Below are 13,347 nucleotides of genomic sequence, written 5' to 3' on the forward strand. Positions count from 1 at the left end.
AGAGAAGAGGTACCATATGTAATCCCCAACTTATAAACTCAAACAAGACAAGTCCTTTACATTTAAGGGGTGAGATTTTCAAACATTACAATGAGAAACTTAAGCATAAAAACAAAATAAAGACAGACAACCTTTTAAATACAGTGGTTGACTACTTAACTCACAAATGTTCTTCTCCCTCTTTCTATTTTTTTTTTTTTTTTACCAAAGACTTTCTCTTAAACGTTCAAAACAGTACATTATTGGTCCAAATGCTTACTCAACATGCAATTCTTTCAGTGTACACACTTTAACTGAATAATTACCAACATTAACTGGGACAGAGTTGGGTTTTTCGCTCCAAATGTGTAGGTGGTATGGAAGAAAAAAAAGAGAGAGAGACAGAGAGAAAGAGACAGAGAGAGTCCCCCCCCCCCCTGCTTTTTGTAGGATATTCAGTGCCTGAACCTGTATGAAATGGGCAGCAAGAGGTTGTTCTTCTTCAAGGCCAGCACCTTTGCGTGAGCGTCCTCATCAAGAGCTTTATAGCAGCGCCTCGCATAATCCAGAAGCTTCTCTTTGGACGAATCAAACTCCCCAACCTCAGATACCTTCTCAGGAGCGACCAAAAGCATTTCAGCTATAGGAGTGGTGGAGGCCACGGTGTTTCGGTCAACCCCATGGACCTGGAATGCTCTAGACATGCTCTTCAACTTCTGATAAGTCACAAGGATCTTATTGTAGCGAAGCAGAACACCTGCAGGGTCTTTGACTGCAAACAAACGTGCCATAAAATTATCAAACTTCTGTATGGAAATATAGAGAGTTGCTTTGAAGAATATAGAGACTTTCTTACCTCTTTGTCTTTCCATGCTTCGCGCAATGCGGAAAACGCGTCGTCTTTTCACTCTCGTCTGGCCATTCAGCCTGTTCTTTTGGAAGCTTTTACTATCTGAATCGTCACCATCATCATCTGTAACAACCTGCTCTTCCACATAATCTTCCTCCGCTATATACTCTTCCTCCTCAATCACGTCCTCTGCTTCTTGATCTGAGGTGAACAACAAAAAGTTAATATATACACACACAATTTTTGAATTTATCCAATTTAAATTCAAATGTATCATTACAGATCAGGGCTATTATTTTTAAAACTAAAACCATAAAAAAAAAAAAAAATTCATGACTTGAACCTTAAACTTATTTAATTTCTACCAAGAAAATGATGACATGGGGCATGGTGATGGGAAAAATATGAGATGGGAGGAAAAAAATACATATTTCAATGCTTTTGCATTCCCTCACAAAACTTTTCCGTTTCTCCCGAGAAACTCTCGAAAAACTTTTGTGTTGTTTGTGGTCAAACGCAAAGTTTCTCAAGGTAACGTAAAAACTTTGCAAGCGAAAGCAAATTTTCTTGGGGGAACGCACAACATTTGATAGAAATCCCATTTCCTCTCGTCTCATATTTTCTTCCTTCACCATGTCCCTTTAGGGGCTCCATAGATTCCAGCTAGTTGCCAAAGCAACATTTCTCATTTTCATTTAGTTTCAGTTGAAGTACTAAAATAACTAAAAACCAAATAAACTGAAACTAAAAAATACAAAACTACTAAAACTTTAAAATTAAATTGAAAACAGAAAATATACAAAATAAAATCTAATTCAAAATATGAAAAAACTATAATAATAGTATATAAATGATGCTAAAATAACACTGTTACAGAAGCATAAAGCAACAGTGATATCGCAATTGATTTTTAATTTTAATTGAGGGGGGGGGGGGGGTAGTAGTAAAAGCTAATTAGCTGTGTTTTCTGCTGCGCTTTTGGTTGCGTGCAGGGATTTTTCCAGAGCGTGTCATCATGGGGGATGAAGGAGTGGGCGTTTTCCGGCTGGAGGGCTTCAGATTGGTGGGCTGCTTATGACTGGTGTGTTGCTGCAGGGCCTCTGCTTCAGTTTCTTACATAAAAGATTAAAATAAAGATAACACTAAAATCATAAAATAGGATTATTACATTACTTTGCACAAGTACAATTTAAAACTACCTTTCCCCATTGAGCCATTGCTCTCCTGACTCTTGGTGTTGAAAATGAACCTGTCAAGTTGGCAGCGCAGGAAGTCCCTCTCCTCCTCCAGATCTTCGATGCGTTTTTGGAGCCAGGTGTTCTTTTCCAGAGAAATCTGCAGCTGTGCTCTGAGGCTGGTAATCAGAAGGTACGAACTGCAAGGAGGAACCTGACCTGAGGTCGACTCTACAGAAGCATTGATTTGTAGAACATAATAAAGTGTAGAGCTCAGTTGTAATAATCAAACGTGTTACTCCGTCACAACACGGCAGAGTAAGTAAAGTAAGAGCAGAGTAAGTAAAGTAAATACCATCGAAGGTGTGGTCACTTTGATTATAGAAACCAGACTCGTCCAGGGTGCTGTCCTCACAGGGGATGGAGATTTCATACCCATCTTCGTTCTTCAAACCTTTAAACAGGATCAAGACAAATAGTTCCTCATTAATCAAATGGATAGTAGCTGGTCCAAACTGGCTATTTGCTGCTCCAATCTTAACCCTACAAATCCTACAGTATCAGTACACAATCTACTACTACACCTTCTGTTTGATAATTCATACTTTTAGCAAGGCCTTTTAGTATTATTTTCTAAAAATGTCCACCTTTCAGATTGTGGTACACAATCACTTTTTGCTGTGAAATCTTAACTGATTAAACAGAGGAATAACTTTTATATTGTTAGTAAGTTAGATGAACATTTATTGGACCTAAGTAGTTTTCCTTAATTATCCATGAATAATTTGAGAAAAATCATGTTAAAATTTAACAATGAAATATGATTTTGAGGAATATTTATTTTACGTACATGTACCATCTGCTAAACTGTTATAAATACCTTATTGACTTACATTACAAGCCAAAATAATTTCATTTTACTTTTTGATTATATAAATAAAAGCAACTGTACATTTTTTGCCCAGTTTGGGTCTTTGAATAAAATGTGAATCATAAAAGTTTGTCAAAAACATGGTGGCACGTCTTAAACCACCTCAAACTGGATTTACCAAAAAGGAATAGGATTTTATCCAGTTTAAAAGCTTTTTTAAAACTAATAAAGTCTGACCTCTGCAGCTCTCCGTGCTTCTCTGTGCCTCAGTCATGATTCAGGTGACAAGGATTGGATGATTCATTCGCAAAACTCCAACCAAACAAAAACTCTCTCTCAAAAACCGATACTAAACTTTTCAAAAGAGCAGAAATGCACGACACAGCACAGGGCGTGCTGCAATTAATAACAACCAAGGACGACTAAGTAGTTAATTAGGCATTACCATTAACAAGTAGTTAATTAAACAGTAGTTAATTTGCTTGTGTCTCTCCCGTCCTGTCAAACAGGGCAACGGATGACCGTTTCATACATTACATGTTTCTGCTAATAAAAGGCGTGCACGCATATTTAAATTAGCTTTGGATATATTAATTCACATAATTAGTTCCACTAAATTGCACGATACACTTAGCGCGTGTGAGGGTTAATGAACTTGTGAATTTACAAATATGCAACTTCAAGGACCTCGTTTGCTAAACCGAAGACTGGATTGAAGCGTCCGCCTGTTGATTGGCTCTTGTTTGTTGTTGTGCGTTTGTGTTGAGCGCTGCTTCATAAGGATTGACTGACTGAACCATAGTCTGTGGAGCGAGATTATCCGGATCACTTAAAAATCATTTGTACGGCGCGCTGAAAGTCTACACGCACACTGCAGATTCGACTTTTTTATTTTTAATAGCATGCTCATGTAGCACGTTAACTTAATTATGGCCCCTATAATTTAAACTAACAATGTAGTATTTTAATTAATGTAGCGAATTATGGGATTCAAACAGCAATGCTTTTTAATGCAAAAAATAAAGAGTTTTGGTTGTTTACTTTGATTCCGGTAATCTTGCGAATATGATAAATTTGTGCGTTCAAATCATGTCGGAAAGATGGTAATTTTACGAGTTTAACGCACATGAACGCCACAGCAAAGTTGTATATACGAGTGGGAAGCTCGGGATTTTAATTAAACCCCGATCTTTACGAGTATAGGCATGTCAGTGAGAAACCTGGCGAAATACCGCAATATTTATAGGTATTTAGCAGTCACATTGTCATGCTTTTTTATTCACACAATAAAATAAGCTGATTCCCTGCACACAATAAAATAGCATAATATAACAACATAATGTAATAATAACGCTGGCTTTAGGTACACCGTCATCTTGCTCCAACTAACTGACGTCGTAAACACGACTTCCCAACTCGTAAATACGAATTTCCCAGGAAGACTTGAACGCACCAAATGTACAAGATATAGTTGTACTGTACTTAGGCTATAGTTGCATTTTTCAGCATATATAGTGCGCCCAGACCGCCTAGTACCATGTTAAATATTCCCCCAATTATTGTTATTTACTGTAAATTCATAATATATAAAAAGGGGACCTCAATCAGACAGTGTAAGAAGTCGTGAGATGACAGGTAACTGTTTAACTAGTTTGAAATGGCCGATTCCTGTGGTGTCAAATATCAACATGCCTAGCTGGGAGGGTCCGGAAGCAGTTTCACACAGGTAGCCTACTCCATACCTGACTCTATACACCTGAAAAGAGATGAAATATTTCATATTCGTGAAGTGAAGATACCGAAAATTAAGGTCAGTTAATTGAATAAAGATCGATGCACTGTGTTTGTGAACTGTTTGTGAGTAGATAAGACTGTCTATTGTTTATTTAGTGTTGATCGCACATGGTCTTTCTGGGAACATAAAAAATATGGACGAAAGTTGTTGCAAGTAGCCTATGTTGGTCGCTTTAAAGTTAATAGTTTAGACTTGTGGGATCTATTTTTTACACGACTGGACATCAAGTGGACCAAAAGTTGAACAAAATAGTTTTAATAATAAAAGTATGACACACTAAGCAAAATTAAGCTTAGTGTGATGAAGCTTCATTTAGCTTAGTGTGTCATCCTTTTATTATTTGCAGTGTGCAGTTTTACATTGGCTTTTTTACACAGTTATTATATATTATTACACTTTGTTTATAAATGCATCAATTTATGTGTTACAACAATATATATTTTTGTATATTTGTCTCCAACAGTTGCCATGGCATTTGTGGGTCTCAAACACTGCAAAGTGGCCCTGGGCTTTGCTGTTATTTTCGACATTTTTGGCTTTACGGCCCTGTTTATGGGGCTGTTTATGCCACTGCAAATGAAGGGGAGAGATTTCGGGGACCTTCTTGTCTACACTGGGGTTGTCTTGGTACTGATGTCACTTGGTGGTTGGGTCATGTGGTATAGCGGCAACATTGAGGGTATGCCAAAACAAAAGGATCTGAGTGGAATTGGCAATGCCGTGGATCGCCTGGCCCGCAACCTCAGCAGGAAAATATATAGGCCTACACTTCGTGTTCACAGAGAGCCCTGATGCTGCTGACGGTTTATTTCTAATTTAGATATATATATTTACATACAAAAGACTTTGTGCCTTACAGATTTGGACATGGAGATTCAAAGTAAAAAAAAAAAAAAAAAGTCACACTGAATATCCTGAACTTACACCCTGCTTAGGTAGCAGTTGAATAACATTTGGCCTCTATTGTACTTTTTATAAAGATGATTTAATGTAATACAAAATTATAGTTTATTCAGTAACTGTACAACAAAGGTCAGAAAGAATGTTACTACACAAATTGTTACAAGAAATTCAACTTTATCCTAGTGTTAACATGTATGCAACGTATTTTTAACGTGTTATCTGTTGTTTTGGCAATTCATTGCCAAGAGCTGTGTTTATTCTATGGGCTGAAATATGTGCCACCAGAAACTGAATTTGAATCATTTAAATTTGAATTTGAATTGATAAACTTGAATAATTGCACTGAAAAACTGAATTTGAATCACATAATTTGAAATTGTATTGTTTAATTTGAATCATTGCATTGAAAAACTGAATTTGAATTGTATAATTTGAAATTGAATTTATTTGTTTGGAACTGAAGTCCAATACAATTTGATCCTCACTGAAAATTTAACTCTCTATGTATCCTCACATTCAGTTCTCACAATTCAGATTCAGATCACCAAATTCAATTTCAAGTTACTGTGACAGACATCCGGGTAGTTGGAGGATGAAGGAAGAGCAATCGAGCGCAGATCGATAGATAGAGTTTAGTGGCGAAGATACACAGTACTCCTCTTCGGCCAATCAGCACCTACGTTTTGGAGCACAGTACCAGCAATAAAACGACGAATAAGTGCTTGCCTCGCCTTGACCCATATATATATATTTTTTTTTTTTCTAGTTTTTTTTTGGTTCGTTCCAAAGGTCAGACATGTATTTATGATCGAGTCCAGAGAAAATGTAGGCTTTTGATATTAATATAATCTACAATGTTCAAAATATAATGCCTAGTGCTAGTAGGCCTAGGTCTATTAGTCACATTCTTACACTTAAGTAATCTTAAAATGAACTATCGCTACTTACCTTAGCATAGCCTGCCCTTCTGCAAAATGGCTACAATGGTGTGACTATCCATATTTGAAAATAAAATACATGTTAATTAATTTAAACATTTGAATGGTATTGGTTTACTTTGTACATCAGCAAGCCTGTAATACAATGTGATGTAAGAGCCAATCCCCTGAGTTTATACAAGATGTTTCCACATTAAAACACAAAATAGTAAATTATTATTTGAGTCTATTTTTATCAACTCTAATATCTGATCGTCTCCTTCCTTACAGCGTTTATATAAATATTAAAGTTAGTTTTGTTTGTGATTTAGAAGTGTAGCTTTATCATCATGTGCAGTAACAAACAAAACAAAGAGACTAATTAATGTGTTACAGTAATAGGCTACAAAGAATATTTATTATAATCAGTTCACAGCTCTGAGTCCAAACAGAAACTTCACCCTTCTGAACTAAGAGTTTCTGCTTCAAAGTGAAGTTTACAGCCCCGCTTTGTTGTTTCTCTCCGTCCGCCGGCCACTGTCTTTGGCCGGTCCCATCTGGATCAGCGGGGACCGGTGCAGCAGCGAGGTGAGGCTGTGTTCCTGCCCTGGAGAAGAGACGCTGCCGCGGGCCACGGAACTCTCCGCCTCCCGCCGCCGCCGGACCTCAGATTGGAGGTCGAAGGCGGCATATAGTATATCATAAAACACATTCTCACCTGTGAAATGTTATCTATCTATCTATCTATCTATCTATCTATCTATCTATCTATCTATCTATCTATCTATCTATCTATCTATCTATCTTCATTTATTTCGTTCGAACATCCATAAGCAGCACAACAGTCTGGCATATTTAGTGCTGAGTGATGATCCTGCGACACTGAACTCTATCTATCGATATCGATCTGCGCTCGATTGCTCTTCCTTCATCCTCCAACTACCCGGATGTCTGTTACAGTAACTTGAAATTGAATTTAGTGATCTGAATCTGAATTGTGAGAACTGAATGTGAGGATACATAGAGAGTTGAATTTTCAGTGAGGATCAAACTGTAGGCTATTGGACTTCAGTTCCAAACAAATTCAATTTCAAATTATACAATTCAGATTCAGTTTTTCAATGCAATTATTCAAATTAAACAATACAATTTCAAATTATGTGATTCAAATTCATTTTTCCAATGCAATTATTCAAGTTTATCAATTCAAATTCAAATATAAATGATTCAAATTCAGTTTCTGGTGGCACATATTTCAGCCCATATTATTCTCTGTAAAGTGTGTTTTAGTAAAAAAAAATTTTAGTTATGAAAAAATGTTAATTGATCATGTACACAAAATGTATCTTGATTGATATTTGGGCAAATTGTCAATATTGTTTGTACACTGTAAAAAATTACATGATCAATAAGTTATGACAAAATAATATGTTTTTACATTGCTTTAACTCATCAAAATAAGTTAAGCAATTTTCAACTTTTTTTACGTCAGTTTAATGTAATTTAAGTTTGTAACTTTTTTTTACAGTGTAAATAAACATGTTCAAGTGGCCTATTTAGACAGCAAATCGTGATCAGTGCACAATCATTTGCAGTAAATCATATGATCTCTAGGTGGAGACAAACATGAACATTTCATGATGGCAAAAGTTGCTAGTGGTTACTTGGCTTTTGCATGACTGAAAATGTCAGTTTTGACTAATTAAAAGCCGTTTTTAATACATTTTTTGAATTGCTTTCCCTTTATATTGATATTTGCTATGGTATGACAGACAAAATGAATTTACAAATAAGTAAATTACAAAAAAAAAATATATATATATTTACTTTAAGCAAATTGATGAATATAAGACTGCATTATTTTTTAACGGAATGTCAAGTAGATGAACTTTCTTCTCTGCCTCTTAAGTGTCTCCAGTAAACAAAACAAAAAAGAAGCTTACGGTTAGTCTAAGACAAAAAACACTGGGCTTTATTTAGCTCTAAGGTATTTTCCTGTTTTACACTTGATCTCTGAGGGCTTTTCTTGTTTTAAGCCTTCTAAATGGGATTGGGACTTATTAGCACATGTGGTCTTACCGTGGCATATTCTGTGTGCTACAGACTGGAGTGATAAGGAAGATTTGCACTTGACGCGAGAAAAGTAAGCCTACTCTTTGGGAAAAGAGATACAAATACAAATCAATGATAGCTATGCAAAATTTCATAGTGCTAAATTAGTACATTGGTGTAATGTAAGAGCAAACAAGTTGTGAAAAAAACAACTGTCTTGGATGAGCTGGAAATCGTTGTTTGTAGATACAGTAGACCCCAAAGGTCAAAGAACCACCTCCTTTCAAAACGATTTGAATCTGTGAGATTAAACATCTTCAAAAATCTTCATTTTTTTAGGCAAACACCCTAGTAAGAAGAGAACCCGACTGCATGCTGTACCACTTTGGAAGGAAATCATACTTGCTATTCTTGGATCTAAACTTAGTCTCTATATCAGCTCAAGAAAATGACATGCACAATAGTTATAATTTAAAAAGTATAGTTTTAAACTGACTTTAGTATTTCACAACGCAGGACATTTCATAGAGATTTTGCTATTTTGACAGTTTACATCAATTTGATTTTACACAAAAAATAAAATTTTATTTTTACATTGTAATTTTTTTTATATGATTAATAAATTATGACAACATATGTTTTTACATTGCTCAATTCTCAACTTTATATTTTACAAGTTATACAAGATTCAATTCGTTTAAAGTCAGTTTAATATAATTTAAGTTGAAATGACTTAAACATCCAAGATAATTGTACTTAAACATTTAAAGCTACAATATGTAATTTTTTCTGCCACTAGGGGTCGCTACCTCTTACAATAACAAAGGCGTAGATTGATGACGCAGTGATAAGCGGAATCATGGAACTTAAAGGAATGAGGACATTTCATTCTACCGAACTACCCGCAAGCGCTGAATTGCTATTACTGAATTACTACTATTATTTGACGAATTAAACTTGTGAGGTACACTATCATAATGAAACAGCATTTGAGTGTGTTGAAAGTTAGAATGTTATTCTATGTGTTAGTTTGTTTGCTATATGAGACTAGCAGTAAGCTAGATCAACATTAGAATAACATATTGATCATATTCTAACATTTCATCATGTTGAGCTATATAGCGTTGATTTGTTTTATGTACATTTGCTCACCTGTCTAAGAAAGTACATGCAAGAGCTGCGCTGTCAAATCGAAGTTTTCCATGAAGCTCTCGGCATCTCGAAAACGATGATGATGATGAAAACGGATTGTTTCAGTTCTCTTTTTGTCCCGAAGTCTGCTTGCCATGGTCCATAATGTTTGAACGAAACAACAGCGTGCCTCTAACCATTACGTAGTTGTCCACATCTGTCGCCATGGTTACTATGGCAGTACGAGCAGAAACCAGGGATAACGTGGATATTACGTCATAGACAGGCGACAAGTGACAAGGGACACTATTTAAAATTGTGAATTTTGCTGAATTTACAAATTCTTGGAAACATTTAGGATAATGTAAATACATAATTTAAAGAAATATATATAACACTGTGCAAGTGGTTTTTGGATATTCTGATACCAAATTATTACATATTATACTTTAAGGCAGCAACTTTTTTAGAGTGTATTAATGCCTAATTTAAAACTATTAGAACGTGTTTGTCCATTTAGCACTTTTACTGAAGTTATTGGGTAACACTTTACAGTAAGGTTCCATTAATTAACATTATTTAACAAGAGGTAACATTGAAAAATACTTCTAAAATATTTATTAATTTTAGTTATTATTAATTTCACCATTTACTACTACATTGTTAGAAGCAAAAGTTGTATTTGTTTATATCATTTATTAGACCTGAGCTAACATGAACTAGCAATAAATAGTTTTATTTCAGTTATGACAACTCTCTAGCATGGAAATCCAGACCCAAATCCGAAAGATTAAGAGGGCCTGGTAGCCTAGAAATCTAGACGCACCCTAGCGGCAGCAAAATTTATTTTGCAGCCAGGGTAGTCTAGCAACTCTCTGTTGACTTTCGGAGCTGTAAAAACCTAAATTGGGTCAGGCCAATCACATCGTGTATAGAGTAGGCGGGGCGGGCTTAACATAATGACGACAGAGTTGCGACGGTTCCCTGTTACTTGAAAACAAAGAATGGCGGTGTAACGAATGAATCGTCTGGAGGCAAGATGGAGCGGACCCAAATGCAACTTTAATTATAATAAAGAAAATCAAACATAAAGGCTGTAAACTGGTAACTCAAAACAAGAACCTGGACATGGCATAAACACAGCTAGAAACATTCAATACTAGACAAAGACACAGGGCAAACATGAGGGCTTAAATACATAAGACTAACGACAAGACAAGGGACACCTGTAAATAATAAGACGATTAACCAATGACAAGACACATGGCAGGATCACATGACAAACAGGGAATCACATGACAAGACGAGAACCAAGAACAAGAAACAAAACCCAGAACATGACAGGCGGCTGCTGCTGGCGAACAGTCTTTCGAATCGGCTTTGGCCGCGACTCTGGAGGACTTGGAGTTAAGTTTTCCATTGAGAAAGAGCAAAGAACGGCACTTAGTCATTCTTAAAAAAGGAAAATGTGTTCGTAGTTTTGCCGGCCAGATTCAAAAGTTGACTCTATCAACTAACGTTAGCGCCGCTGTTGGGAAAATGCTCTGGTTGGTTGAAGCGCTGTCCTATTGCGTGCAGAGGGAATTTGAAAGACAGCCGTTTATCCCGCCCCTCGGATTGAGCCGTGTCTATGAGTTTCCAGACCTAACATCTTGATGTAGGTCTGGCTTGCCAGGCTAGGGTCTGGCATTGAGTAATGAAAATTGCCCAACTCGAGGGGCGGTACCAAGCATGCATTTGGAAATCTCACTGCACGCAATTGGATAACACTACGACCAATCGCTGTCGTGATTGCGCTGTCACTAGCGCTTTCGTCATTTAGCTCGCCTCTGGCCCGCCTATATCAGATACACCGATGTGATTGGTGCAGCTAGGCTACAAGGGCATAGTTAATGAGCATCATTACTCAATGCCAGAGTAATTCGCTGAGTAAATTCAAATTGTGCTCTCGCGAAAACTCTGGATTTCCAGGGTAACAACTCTACAAACTCTACAAACTCTAAGGATAGTTTGTCAAACATTTTATCAATGTAAATAGAATGTACATAGGTTTGGTCTTGGCGGACTAGATCTGCTACGCTGCTGCTGCAGAGCAAGTACAAGCTAAATGCTCTGAACATAAAATTAATGAAAACATGCTGCTGCTAGAGAGAAGGAAACCCCCTGTAGCAGATCTATAGGCAAGTGGTGCTGGGGAGGTGGAAGGTACGAATTGGCATAGCATGCAGAGATTTTGGGTGCTTCTCAATTCTTATTTGTGCATCCTCACTTCCTTTCCTCACGTCTCTGCTCCAACCCCTGTAGGATGCGAGGGATGGCTGCAAGGAAAGAAAATGAGGACGGAGGAATCTAAGGAAAGCTTATTTGTATAGAAGAATATTCCTGATCACTCAAGCGTCACTTCACTGCGTCATTAGCTGCGCTCAAAGGATCTGCCCTTATATTGTTAAAGTTTGGTTATTTAAGAAATTAATAAATAATAAAGATAAAGCAAGATACCCTGTTGATATATGTGTGATATATGAACTGCAAAGGTAAAGCATAAATTAATATTATTGTGACAGATGTGAAGGGGGAGGAGAATTTATACGTGTGCAGGTTTCTCGACAAGAAAGACTTCCGCATAGGATACACATGTGCATCCTCGCTCATAACTCCTCTGGAAGCTTCCTCACTCCTAGTTCCTCGCCTCCTCGCGGTGCAATTAGAGAATTGAGATGTCCTCGATCGGTTTCCAGATCATAGGATGGAGGACGGAGGAGCGAGGAAACGAGGAGGGATATTGAGAAGCACCCAGTGTATTCATTTGGATGTGTCGTGGTTATAAAGGGAAATGGTAATTTATACTTGAAAACAATTGGCTGAGAACCTTACATTGAACGAACCAATCAGAACGTGAAAGGAATTTCATTAAGTAACATTAACAAAGGTTAATAAATACTGTAAGAAATGTATTGTTCATTGTTAGTCAATGCTAATTAATGCATTAACTAACATTAACTAATGGAACCTTATGGTACAGTGTTACCATGATAAGAAAAATGATGTTTTTTCCCCTTCTTTAATTTATGGATACTACAAACCAACAATTTTCAGCTACTACAAGACTTTTCACAATTTAAGGCCAGGTTTCACAGACAGGGCTTAGATTAAGCCAGGAGTAGGCCTTAGTTCAAATAGGGCATTGAAGTATCTAAAAAAAAAAAAAAAAAAACATTACCGATGTGCATCTTGAGACAAAACAATGGCACTGACATGTTTTAAGATATGTCAGTGTAAGTTGCTTTCAGTTAAAACAGCTCAAACATGCATTTTAGTCTGAGACTAGGCCTTGTCTGTGAAACTGGGGGTAGCCTAAATGTTATGTATTTGTCCATTTAATTTTGATGTGTTAGTAAATAGCAAAAAAGAAGAAGATAGATTTAAACTGTATTTTATGTTAAGCAGCTATGTTCATTGACCAGCTACATTCATGTTCACATTTCTTGAAAAAGAAAAAAAGTACACTGACTACAGATGGGCATATAGGCATTAGCCACTATAGATTAATCACAATAGATTGGGATTCCCTGTGTTAAATCTTGTGACGTGCTCACTGGGGAGCGTTTACATTAAATTGACATTATGTGGGTTTAATCAAGTAGACGTAATTAACTGTATACCAGTCATTAAAT

The 13,347-nt window shown here is 36.5% G+C and overlaps 1 protein-coding gene across 1 annotated transcript; it reads right to left on the minus strand.

The window, feature by feature from the left end:
- Window positions 1-104: 104 nt before the first annotated feature.
- ccdc106b (coiled-coil domain containing 106b) lies at window positions 105-3,583 on the minus strand. Its single transcript, XM_081375634.1, has 6 exons — window positions 3,113-3,583; window positions 2,360-2,458; window positions 2,029-2,235; window positions 1,789-1,941; window positions 836-1,030; window positions 105-751 (listed from the first exon to the last, which is right to left on the minus strand). The coding sequence occupies exons 1-6, from the start codon at window positions 3,147-3,149 to the stop codon at window positions 435-437; spliced, it is 1,008 nt and encodes a 335-aa protein (XP_081231760.1). The 5' UTR covers window positions 3,150-3,583; the 3' UTR covers window positions 105-434.
- Between the last annotated feature and the right edge of the window lie 9,764 nt (window positions 3,584-13,347).

This window comes from Scardinius erythrophthalmus (genome assembly GCF_964197995.2).
Source record: "Scardinius erythrophthalmus genome assembly, chromosome: 10".
NCBI lineage: Eukaryota > Metazoa > Chordata > Actinopteri > Cypriniformes > Leuciscidae > Scardinius > Scardinius erythrophthalmus.